Source organism: Balaenoptera physalus (assembly GCF_965194825.1).
Source record: "Balaenoptera physalus genome assembly, chromosome: 10".
NCBI classification, from domain to species: Eukaryota; Metazoa; Chordata; class Mammalia; order Artiodactyla; family Balaenopteridae; genus Balaenoptera; species Balaenoptera physalus.
In genome coordinates, this window is record NC_138889.1 from 100,447,908 (window position 1) to 100,460,193 (window position 12,286).

Consider the following 12,286-nt stretch of genomic DNA (forward strand, 5'->3'; position numbering starts at 1 on the left):
ATCACCCTGCTCTGACTCTGACACACCACACCAGGCTGCCCTGTGCATAGCTGCCCTCCTTGCCCTGTTCAGGCTCCAGCTCCCAGACTGCCCACCTGCATGGATGTCTGCCTCACCTTTCTTGGCCCCAATACCCAGCACCAGGCCTTGTCCTCATGTGAACTCCTTTCTCCCCTTACTTGGGCTCTTACACTCCAGGATGAGGCACCCATGTGTGTGGGGACCCTTCTCTCTCCACACAGGCTCTACCTCCCCACACTGGGGCTTCCCTTGTGTGGACACTCTCCTCACCTAGTTGGGCTCCGATATCCCACACCAGGTCACCCCTCCACATGGATGCCTGTCTTGCTCTGTCCCACCTAATGGTTTTAGGACTGACAAGAAGAGAAGGGAATGAAGATGAGGAAGAGGAATGCTGCTCTATTCTTTATTGTTCCAAAGCACTTATCGCTTTTGTATTAGTCTGCTAGTTTTTGCCATTAGCTTCACCATAACAAAATACCACAGACTGGGTGGCTTAAACAACAGAAATGTATTTCCTCACAGTTCTGGTGGCTGGGAGGTCCAACATCAAGGTGCCAGGAAATCAGGTTTCTGGTGAGACCTCTCTTCCTGGCTTGCAGATGGTTGCAGTAAGACTGTGTCCTCAGTCTTTTCTCTGTGCAGCACAGAGAGAGAGAAAGCTCTCTGGTGTTTTCCCCTCTTCTTATGAGGACACCAGTCCTAACGGATTAGGGCCCCATCCTCATGACCTCATTTAACCCTAATTACCTCCTTAAAGGCCCTGTCTCCTGATATAGTCATGATGGGGGTTAGGGTTTCAACACATGAATCTGGGGGACACAATTCCGTCCATAACATCTTTCTAACAGGCTTTCTACGTTGCTGGTTTACTACGTTTACTGTTCATCACATCTTCCTCTCCAGCCCTGCATGTCAGCATTTAAAGGTGCTCCTCACCTGCAGTATCTTGCCTCTGGCTCACGGTGGCAGCCCCAAAACCTGGAAGGGCAGCTGGAGGAACTCCTACATATGGGCATAGAGACACGTGTGTCTGAGGAAGCTCACGTGGGGAACTTCACTCCCACTCTCCTCCACCCGTCAGACCTCGGGCAGGGAAAATCAGAATTGCTGGGACCAGGTACAAACGGTTTATTTTTCTGTAAAGATCAAAGTACAAAGGGGTGGGGGAGAGCAGCTGGGCCTGGAGGAGCAGCAGTGGGCAGGCCCCAGGCCCCGGCTGAGGCCAGAGGAGGCCCTGGAGGCTGCCCCAGGAGTAAACAGGCACTGGAGGCGCAGCTGGTCAGGGCGGCCTCCAGCGTGAGGCTAGAGAAGAAGCAGGGGAGGCGAGGCAGAAGCCCACGACCTGATGGGGTCACACAAAGCCAGGCTTCATGGATGACCGGTGGCAGTTGGGGCAGCTCCGCGTCCCATTGTTCTGCAGGCACCTTGGGAAGCAAAGGGCCCTGTCCACTCAGCGGGCCTGTCCTCCGATCCTGGGCCTGGCCCTCTCTCCTCCCCCCTCCTCTGCAGGTGCAGGAGGTATCCACAGCCCCCAGGCTCCTGCCAGCAGCCCTGCCGGCCCCTCGCACTCTGCCTGGGGAGGCCTCCAGGGCAGAGCCTGGGCTGGGAGTCAGGAGGTTGTGATGGAGGCAGCTCTGGCCCTGGGCATCTAAATCCCATGACCTTTGAGATGCCTCTCTGGTCCTCTTTGGGGAGAATAATAGAATATCCACCTCATAGGGCTGCTGGGAGGATTCAATGAATTAATAGGAAACGCTTAGAACAGGCATAGGATGCCGAAAGCACTGTGTAAGTCTTTGCTGTTCGTATTACTATTGTGACGAGGCCCCAGAGAGGCCCCGAGTGCCTCGTGCCCACCACCGGCGGGGCACTCACCTGAGGTGGAAGATGTGGGAGCAGGGCAGAGCCTGCAGCCGGCTATTCTTCTCGCCTATGGACTCGCCGCACAGGCCGCAGTAGAGCTCTGTCTCCTCCACGCACTCGTGGAAGCGCACGACGTGGGCGCGCAGCTCCCGCTGCAGACCTCTGCTGCGGTAGATGCTCTCGCTCAGGCAGTGCAGCTTGAGCTGGCCCAGCTGGGGCCGGTGCGGCCAGGAGAGCGGGACGTGGGGATGAGACAAGTCAGTGCTAGTGAGCAGCTGCCCTGCTTCCCTCCTTGCCCAGTCCAAGAAGCTGTCCCCACAGGGCCACCGGCTGGTCAGTACACAGGGGTCCTGTCCTGGCTGCATCCCTGCCTTGCTGGTGGGCCTAGGAAAAACGTCTTGCCCTCTCTGGGCCTTGGTTCCCCTCACGCAGAAAGGTAGGTGAGACAGGTGATCCTTACTCCTAGAACCCGCTGGGGACTCCCTGTTTTTGAAGGATTTTATTGACCAAACCTGCTGCACTGACTTCATAATAATTAATTTTCTTTCCTGTCTTTGTTAATTAAATACACACAGCAGCTCATCAGCACTTCTGAAGAGCCCGCGATATCTGAGTAAACCGGAGCAGCTGTCATCCAGCCAAGGCACATATATCTGGCATGTTAACTGGACTGTAGACCTGATCCCTGAGAAATGCACATCTTCTAGAAGACTTTGAGAAACACTGAGGTTATTTTCAACATTTAAAGGTTTGGATATGATTATCAAATCTGGAGAGGCCACATATACTATGAAAGGAACACGGGCTTTGGAGTTAAGACAGACCAGTTACCAGGTATGGGACCTTGAGCACATCTCTGAGCCTCACTTTCCTCATCTGTAAAATGGGGCTTGCTGTACCCACCTTGCAGGGAGCCAGTGAGGCCTGGAACCGATACCTAGAAGAGCCCTGTGATGCCCACCTCTGTATGAGTGGAGGCCACTGTTAGGAGTTTTAATGACCATCAAGACACCTCTGAGTAATTCTGATATCCCCTGAGCTATGGAATTCTTGCCCTGCCCTCCGAAGTGCTCTCTGGGTGGAAGAGAAACAGCCAGGGTCTGGGAATGATGGGGGCAGCTCCTGGAGATCAGGAGGGGCTCAGGGCATGAGCAGGCTCAGGGGGGCCTCCCCACGCACCCAAGATCCCACCTTGGGCTCTTGACTCCAGACCCAGCAGACGGACTCAGTTCTGACCTTGTTCCCCACCTCCTCGGCCAGGTCCTGGGCTCTCTCGATGGCATCCAGAGCCTGGAAGGTGAGCACAGGCTGCAGGCAGAGCTGTCTGACAGAGACCTTGGCTCACAGGGAAGGAAGGTGTAGGGAGGGGTGGGTCTGGGGAGGGCAGCACCACTGGGCAGCTGCCCTGTGTGTGAAGGTAAGAGGAAAAGGCTGGGGTACAGTCACCAGAGCTGCCTCAGTTTACTCAGATATAGAATGGGAAGAACATTCCTATTTCATGAGGTGTTGTGAAATCATAGGAGGCAGTTAAAGTGTCCTGAGTGCAAACCCCAGGCCTGGCCCTTTACTAGCTGTTAGACTGGGCAAGTCATGGACCTTCTCTGAGCCTGGAAAATGATCTGGAATCCCCTGGCCTCATGGGACTGGGGTGAGGCTGATGTTAGACAAAGTGTCTGAAAGAGTCCAGCCCAGAACCAAACCCACACGTTGTTGGTTGACCTACTGGCCTCAAGTGGGAGCATTGGGGGGAGCTGGGGGCTGCAGGAAAGGGGTCCACCTCACCTTGTCCAGCGCCTTCCTGGCCACCCAGCACTTGGCCACACCCAGCAGCACCTGTACCTGCCCCAGGCGGTTTCCAATCTCGGTCATGATGCTCATGGCAGAGTCGTACCTAGGGAAGGCTGTCTGCACAGCCAGGTCAGGGGTGCAGTCAGGCCAGGCCAGGCTCGCACCACCTCCCCCTTCATTCCGGTGACCTCACCTCCAGGTCCCCACGGCTCCGGTGGATGTCAGCAAAGCAGAGCAGGCAGAGTGCCTGCAGTGGCCGGTCCCCATGCTGCAGTGCAATCTTCATAGACTCCTGTGACAGAGGCCGGTCACTCAGACCTGCTCGTCTGCCCCCCACCACTGGGGTGCCTTCACCCATTGGGCCCCTCTGATGGGCAGTCCAGGGTCACCAACATCCTCAGAGCCCAATACACCTTTCATGGTGCTGAGGCCCATGCACTGAACCACTGAGGTCTGACAGCACTGGAAACTGAGGCTCTGAGAACAGAAGTGACTTGACCAAGGTCACCAGGTTATTAAGTGGCAAAGTTGGGATTCGAACCCAGATCAGTGGAACTCCAGAGACTGGCTCTCTTCCTACTTAAAGTGCCCCATAAGGGCACTTTTTCTGGCAGGGGTGGGCAGCAGAGGGAAGTGCCCTCCCCTGAAAACAGACTAGAAGGGAATGAGGTTTGGGGCAGGGGGACTGGGGAACAAACACATCCTTCAGGGGCACAGCTGTAGAGAAGAGGGGGCAGGGGCAAGGCTTGGGGGCCTCAGTGGGCTGAGTTGGCAGAAAGAGGCCCTGGGCCCAGACCCCGCCTACACTACCACCCTCTAACTGCCCCCCTTCCCTGCTGCCCCACCTCACAGCACTCCATGGCACTGCCCAGGTGGCCCAGCAGGCGATACGCCACAGCCATGTGGTACTGGCTCATGGCCCGGTACTTGAGGCTCCAGCCTTTGCCATAGTCGTTGACGAGCTCTGCAGCCTTGCAGGGGAAGAACAGGGCTTTCTCGTAGTCCTGCAGGGGACACAGGGAGGGGGTGGGATGGGAGGGGGCGCACTGAGTGGCAGGAGCTGCCCCTAAGTGGAGCGCTCCACTGCGTGTTCATTCATTCATTCATTCATTCTGGTGTCCAGGGAAAGAGTGATCCAGACAGAGGGAACAGCCAGTGCAAAGGTGTGGGCTCCATGAACACAGGGGTTTTCATGTGGTTTGCCGATGTATGGCAAGAGCCTAGCACAGTTCCTGGCACTTAGCAGATGCACAGTAAGTATTTAATGAATGAATGAATGAGAAGGAATAAAATACAGTTGGCTTCTCCACTCACCCAGTCCCAGTTGGGCCCCTCGGCTTCAGAGACACACAGAAGGGTGGTGGTGGGGATATCAGAGCCCACTCCAACCCCACTGGAGTTTGCCTCCTGGCACCCAGTCATCACTGAATGTTCGGTGACTGCCAGCACAGTCAGCTCAAAGAACATTGGGACAGACTCACTGAGGCAAAGAAATCATCCTCTCACCCTTTCTTTCTCCTCAAGCTTCCAAATGTCTTCTCAACGTGCCCATTATGAGCACATGAGCTCACGTTATGCACCATTAAGAAAACAGAAGAGGGACTTCCCTGGTGGCGCAGTGGTTAAGAATCCGCCTGCCAATGCAGGGGCCCTGGTCCAGGAAGATCCCACATGCCGCAGAGCAACTAAGCCCGTGCACCACAACTACTGAGCCCACACACCACAACTACTTAGCCTGTGCGCCACAACTACTGAAGCCCGCGCGCCTAGAGCCCGTGCTGCACAACAAGAGAAGCCACCGCAATGAGAAGCCTGCGCACCACAACGAAGAGTAGCCCCCGCTTGCTGCAACTAGAGAAAGCCCGCGTGAAGCAACAAAGACCCAACGCAGCCATAAATAAATAAATAAATAAATAAATAATTTTTAAAAAGAGAAGAAAATCAGAGAGGAGCTCCCTTATCCACCTTATCCGTCAAACCCACCAGATCTGTTCCCACTCTGCCTCCTTCCTGCTACTCCCAGCTCCTATCAAATTAAATATGACCCCCTCCATGTGGGCTCTGGAACCCCCTCTCCAGTCTCTTTCTACTGAATCATTCCTATCAATGTAAAATCACAGCCTGGCATTTCTTATCTCATTTGAAAACAAAAACAAAAATAAAAATCAAATAACCTTCTTTGACCTCATGTCCCATTTAGCTACAGCCCCACTTCTCCGTTCTTTTTTGTAGAAAACCTATTTGAATTTTTATTTAATATCTAACAAGTTAATATGACCAAAAGAAAACTCTCAGTAACCCTAATAAAAACCTGTTCCTAACATACTTAATTTGTACTATGTACTTTTTATTAATTAATTTATTATTTATTTATTTATTTTTGGCTGTACCGGGTCTTAGCTGTGGCACGTGGGATCCTCGTTGGGGCATGCGGACTCTCGGTTGTGGCACGCATGCGGGAACTAGCTCCCCGACCAGGGATCGAACCCGGGGGCCCCCGCATTGGGAGCACGGAGTCTCACCTGGACCACCAGGGAAGTCCCTACTATGTACTTTTTAATTTGAAGCCATGTAAATGTTTTACAGACTTTAAAATATTAAATTTAATTTTAAAAACCCTAAAAATAGAAAATGGAAACAAATTACCTTAACTGTATATCATTATATTAATATTATAATCAATTCTAATCATAAGTATATAAGTATATATTATAATACAATCAAGGTATATTATAATATTATATCATAGTATATTATGATTGTTTTATAATATATATTAATATATTATATATTATATATGTTATATATTAATATAGCCATACAGAAAAGTTATTATTTCAAAGGACCTTAAAATATATACTTGAACAGTTCAGCCATAGTGGGATATATTATAAAGACAAAAGAATGGCAAAGAAATCAAACCTCATTCGTCATTTTTTTTTTTTTTGAGTAAGACAATATTGGTGTTGTCTTTTGAAATTATTTTATGTACTTTGTAGGATAAAGTACATATTTAGAAACCAAGATTTTCAGTCTAAGAGAAAAGAGAATCAAGTCTGAAATGAATCAAGGAAAATCCTGAAACACTGGATTTGAATTGGAAATATCAGTATACAGTCCAGTTGTCCTCACAACGGGAGAGATTTAGTACCAACAACAACCCCGTAGCCACGAGCATCCTGAGAGCCCACGTTTGGTCTTTAAATACCATTTCCCACTAAAAAAGGACCCGGAGGAATGGCTGGCTCCAGGTTTGGAGCAGGAAATAGAGTGGGCCCTCTGTATTCGAGGGTTCCACATCCTTGAACTCAACCAACCGAGGGTTGAAAATGTTGGGGGGAAAAAAATCCAGAAAGTTCCGAAAAAGCAAAACTTGAATTTGCCACACACCAGTTTACATTTACATAGCATTTACATTGTATTAGGTATTGTAAATAATCTAAAGATGATTTAAAGTATGGGGTGGAGGGAATGTATGTAGATTTTATGCAAATACTACACCATTTTATATAAGAGGCTTGAGCATTCCCGGATTTTGGTGTCCTGGGGGATCCTGGAACCAAGCCTCCGCAGATACCGAGGGACGACAGTACACAAAATGAGTGTGGGACAGGCTATTGTGCCAGAAAACAAGAATGCTTTCTTTCAAAGACTAAATGAAGTCTCGTCAAACGGACACAGGAGCCATATTGAAGAGAATTCCACTGACTAAAATTAAGATAATATGAGCATCAAAAGGAACGATGATTGCAACTGACTGAAGAGTACTGAATATTTCTTTAAATCCATGATTTCACATCGATACTCCAAAAAGAGGAAGCAAAACAAGTAAGTGTGATCATTGAAGGCAACTATCACATCAACTCATTATTCTGGAAAGTGGTAATTAAAGGAAAGGGAAAAAGTATTTATTCTGCCTTTCCTTAAGGAACTGTATTTCAGAGTAATCAACTAGCTCCAATTAATGAGGGAAAGTTCTTCCTCATAGAAAAATCCCAGCTAATAATTGCAGAAGGCATGACAGAACTTGGAAATCACCATTTCATGAGAGTTGAAATGAAAGAATTGATTCAGGCAACAAACATCAATGGATGCTCAAACCATTACGGAAAATGTTGCTGCAGAACTGAATATTCACAGCCGAAGTGTCACCCCACAAGTTAACCTACTGGTCGTGAAAGGAAGACGGCAAAGCTGAAAACAGTGGGATCAGGTGGTCACTCCCTTAACTACCGATATGATGTAATATGAAGCACGCAGCCTTGCTTGTATAGTATTCTCACCAAAAATGCGTGACCTAAATCTTACCAAGTCATTATGTAAGTTCTAGTTCATAGAGAGTAATGGAGACAAAGAAACAACTTACATGACTCCTTGAGGAAGCAATGAGACAAAGAGATGGAACATTCTACAAGGCAATTAATCCGGCTTCTTCAATAAACCATGGAAAATAAAGGGAAGGGTAGGAATTTTCCATAGAAAGAGACTCGGGAGACATAATAACCACTGCAATGTGTGGTTCTTGTTTGTGTTCCAATTCAAACAAGCCGAGGATAAAGGCATATTTTCAGGATAAGTAGAGAAATTTAAGAGATAATTGTTCACTGTGGTGTGTGTGATAAATAGTATTGTGATTATGTAAGAAAGTGTCCTTATATCAGAAAATGGTCTTTTTTTTTTTTCTTTTCCAGAAATGCATACAGAATTACTTCGGGGTAAAATATCATGATGTCTATAATTTTGTATCACAACACTTCAGTGAAAAATATGTAAGTCAAATATGGCAAAATATTAATAATCGTTAAATCTAAGTAGTGGGTATATGGAGATTCATTATATTATTCTCTCTGCTTTCCTGCATGGCTAATTTTCTTCATAATAAAAAAGGTTATAAAACACCCTTATCCCTCTCCAATCCTACTGCATCTCACTGAATGGCTTCCCATACATCTAGTTGCTGAAAACAAAATCCTCAGTGTGGTCGTGGATGACTCTCACTACCTCATACTTCCACCTCTGATCCCTCAGCATTTACACTCTCCAGGATTTGTTAAGCAACTACTATGTGCCAGGCACTAACATCCCCCATGGGCCAAGCACAGCCTAGGTGCCTAGGGGGAAAGAGAGCAAATGCTCAGGACCAAAAGCCTGAGGTCACTGACCCCACCAGTTTCTTCTCAATCTGCCATCTCCCTTCCCCCTTACCTCTCTCACCCCACCACCGCCTACCTTCTTCTCACACACCTGCTGCAGCCATGCTGGCCTCCATCCTTCCTGGAACATACTGGGTAAGGTCCCCCAAGGGCAGAGCTGTGCTTTAACTGTTCCCTCTTTTTCATTCTTTTGCCAGATTTCTGCATGGCTCACCCTCTCATCTCCTCCAAGTCATCAGACATCACCTCTACAAGGCCTTCCATCCACCCTGTTTGAAATTGCAACACGTCATCCTCAGCACTTCCAAACCCCTTTCCCTGCTTGCCTTTTTCCTAGGCACTTTCCACCATGCTGTATACTCGATTTGCTGATTGCATTTATTTGTCTTTCTCCCCCAGCTAGAATGCAAGGTTCATGAACCCAGGGACTTGTCTGTTGTTTTCACTGTTGCACCCTAGGCCAACAGTGCCTGGGATATCATAGATGCTCAGTACATATTTGATGAATGAATCCTTACAACCACGCTGTAAGGTGGGTTCCATTCTCCTTCATTTCATAGGTTCAGAGAGGAGAGGTGACTTGCCCAAGATCACACAGCAAACACGTGGCAGTACAGGTTCACGGCCTGTCCTCACATAGGAGCTTCCCATCCCCCCAGGAAGTCAGACAGATCAAGGCTTGAATTCTGGCTCTGCCCTGCCTGGCCATGTCCTTACTTCCTGGCTGTCTTTTCCCTCCCAGGCTTCCGTCTGCCTCATCCCTACCTAAATGGGAGGACTGAACAAGGTGATGCAACAGGGAGCGTGGCTCACGGGAGACTCTCGGGGAGCCCGAGCCTCTACCACCCTCCCTGGGGGACCGGGCCCACCTTGACCTGGGCGTAGAAGCTGCCCAGGCTGCAACAGACGCGGCACTCGAGCATGGTGTCATCGTTGTTGTGGGCATAGCGCAGGGCCTTCTCGAAGCTCTCCAGGGCCTTCTGGAAGAGGCTGAGGCCCAGGAAGGCGTTGCCCATGCTCAGGCTGACCTGGCCTCCGAGCTGGGTGGCTGCCCTGGTTCCGGGCAGGCCGAGGCAGGTCTTGCAGTAGGAGATGGTCTTGTGAAACTCGCACAGCTTCTCGTTGCTGCGCGCCAGGTTCAGGTAGCTCTCCAGGAGGAAGTCGGCATCCTCCAGCTCCCGAGCCGTGTCGATCTGTACCACAGCAAACTGCCCGCCAGGGTGGCAGGCCGGGAGCGTCAGCCTGGACCCTGAGCCTTGGACCCGAGCCTCCGTCCCTCCAAGCCTCACAGCCCAAAGCCTCAGGCCCAGAGCGTCCACCCCCGGCCTCAGATGCGTTCCCTGCTCCCCAGTCCCAGAAGCCCCGGAAGCTGCAGCCCAGGAGCCTCCACCTCCCAAACCCAGACCCACAGCTTTCACCTCTCCATCCTGAGCCTAGGTCTGCAGTCTCCACCACCCACCCGTCCCCAGCCTCAAACCTGGAGCCAGCGCCCCCTAGGCTCAGACTCAGAACCCCAAACAGGAAGGCTGGAACCTCGACTCTGAGACCTGGCCTTCAGCTCCCCGAACCCTGAGGCTGAGAACCTCAGTCTCAGAACTTCAGACACCAGAGCTCAAGGCCACAGGCCCAAATCCAAAGCCAAGACCCAGTGGGTTCAGAGCCTCAGGCCCCAGCCACTAGCCTGTGTGATACAGGGGAGCCTGAGGAGGCAGGAGGGGGGCTGGGAGGCCTGGGAGAAATCCCGCCCCGGCCCCACCCTCCCAGTCCGGCCGCGGCGCTCCCACCTTCAGCATCTCCTTATAGCGGCCCATCTCCGAGTGGGCCGTGACCAGGCAGCCCAGCACGCGGAAACGCCCCACGAGGTCCGAGCTCTTCTCCAGCACCTTCGTCCACACCTGCAGCGCCTTCTCTGTCTGGTTAGACTGGTACAGCTGGAGCCCCTTCGCGATCTGCTGCTTTGTCTGGTCCTGCCCCATCCTCCCAGCGCCCCGAGCCCCCTCCAGAGACACCTTGGTGGCTCCGTGCCTCTAGACACTCATGGCGGGGGGCCCACGGCGCCAGCTGCCCACCGAGCCCCCAGAAGGAGCAGGGCCTGGATGGAGAGCAGGCGCCACCCTGCAAACAAAGCTGGTCCGGCCGCTGTCCGCAGCTGTCCCTGCCAGTTGGGGCCACGTGGCCGCCAAGGAATGTCAGCCACAAGGTCACGCGGGGCCTCTGCCACACCCACCCCCGAGCTGGGAGGAAGGTGCCTGCCCCCCAGGCATCCCCTTGGGTGTCTCTTCAGCACCTCTGACACTGGCCCTGAGCCTCCTGGCAGGGTAGGCCCTCCCTGCAGCCTTGCCAAGGAGCCGCCTCCAGGGGTGGGCTGAGAGCTGGAAGAAGCAGGGATGAGGCTGGGCACACAGGCAGCAGGGAGGCTGGGGCCTCTCCCCATCACAACCTTCCCCCCAGACCCACCGACCCCAGGCTCTGTCCCTGTGAGTCACTGGGCGCCGAGGTCCCTTACCCGTGCACATGCCCACACCATCCCAACGTGTCCTAACTCGCAGTCTGACCCCAGCCAACAAGTCGTTCACCTCTCTGGGCCTCAGTTTCCTCATCTGTAAAATGAGGTTGTAATAGGCTAATAAACCCTAACCCACAGGCTTGCCATGAGCAGCACAGTGTGGTGGGTAACAGCGTGGACCCTGGAGTCAGGCTGCCAGGGTTTGAATTCTGACTCTGCCGTTTATTATCTGTATGGGCAGCGTGACTTTGGGCAGGAGAATAATGGTTCCTACTTTACTGGATTTTTTTTTTTTTAAGATTTCTTTCTTTTTGATGTGGACCATTTTTTAAAGTCTTTATTGAATTTGTTACAATATTGCTTCTGTTTTATGTTTTGGCTTTTTGCCCACTAGCCATGTGGGACCTTAGCTCTCTGACCAGGGATCGAACCCACACCCCCTGCATTGGAAGGCGAAATCTTAACCACTGGACCGCCAGGGAAGTCCCTTTACTGGATTGCTGGAACTAAATGACTTAGTAATTGACAAGGACTTAGAACAGTGCCTGACACACAGGAAACACTATGTGACCATAAGCAAGAGGTTATCTAGAGCTGCGTCCGTATGCTCCATGGCAAACTGCCCATGAGGAACAGAAGTTGCTCTTTGAAGGTTTAAAAAATACCCAATTCCAATCCCAGTCCCAGTTTGAAAGTGTCCCTTACAATGAGTTTTAATGCCAGACACAGTGGAGAAGGGCAAAGTCTTATATAGGGAGCAGACCAGTGAAGTACTGGGGCTCATGGGGTTGAGAGAGGCTCCTGCCATCCCCACCAGCTCGACTCACCCCATCTTTCTCTTCCCTCTCTGCAAACCAGACTCCTTCTTGCCCCAGGGCAAATTTGTCCTTTCAGAGTGGGGAGTGGCTTTTAGTATACAAGCATACCTCGTTTTATTGCACTTTGCAGATAT

General features: G+C 51.1%; 1 protein-coding gene across 7 annotated transcripts; it reads right to left on the bottom strand.

The window, feature by feature from the left end:
• Positions 1 to 1,137: 1,137 nt before the first annotated feature.
• RAPSN (receptor associated protein of the synapse) lies at positions 1,138 to 11,045 on the bottom strand. Of its 7 annotated transcripts, none has more exons than XM_082475970.1 (8): positions 10,613 to 11,042; positions 9,857 to 10,036; positions 4,521 to 4,679; positions 3,869 to 3,967; positions 3,670 to 3,792; positions 3,079 to 3,177; positions 1,900 to 2,099; positions 1,138 to 1,448 (listed from the first exon to the last, which is right to left on the bottom strand). In XM_082475970.1, exons 1-8 carry the CDS (start codon positions 10,802 to 10,804, stop codon positions 1,376 to 1,378), a joined length of 1,125 nt encoding a protein of 374 aa, XP_082332096.1. In that variant the 5' UTR covers positions 10,805 to 11,042; the 3' UTR covers positions 1,138 to 1,375. The 7 variants fall into 7 exon arrangements, with proteins under 7 accessions (XP_082332096.1, XP_082332093.1, XP_082332094.1 ...); XM_082475967.1 differs by having other exon boundaries at positions 9,698 to 10,036; positions 10,613 to 11,033; XM_082475968.1 differs by having other exon boundaries at positions 3,124 to 3,177; positions 9,698 to 10,036; positions 10,613 to 11,012.
• Positions 11,046 to 12,286: the final 1,241 nt, after the last annotated feature.

Excerpts from the sequence above, each read along its gene's own strand:
- RAPSN (XM_082475967.1), bottom strand. The coding sequence starts at position 10,804 with ATGGGGCAGGACCAGACAAAGCAGCAGATCGCGAAGGGGCTCCAGCTG. Across the intron at positions 3,793-3,868 it reads GGAGCCGTGGGGACCTGGAG|ACAGCCTTCCCTAGGTACGA; the intron begins GTGAGGTCACCG and ends CTGGCTGTGCAG. Across the intron at positions 1,449-1,899 it reads TCCCACATCTTCCACCTCAG|GTGCCTGCAGAACAATGGGA; the intron begins GTGAGTGCCCCG and ends TTGCTTCCCAAG.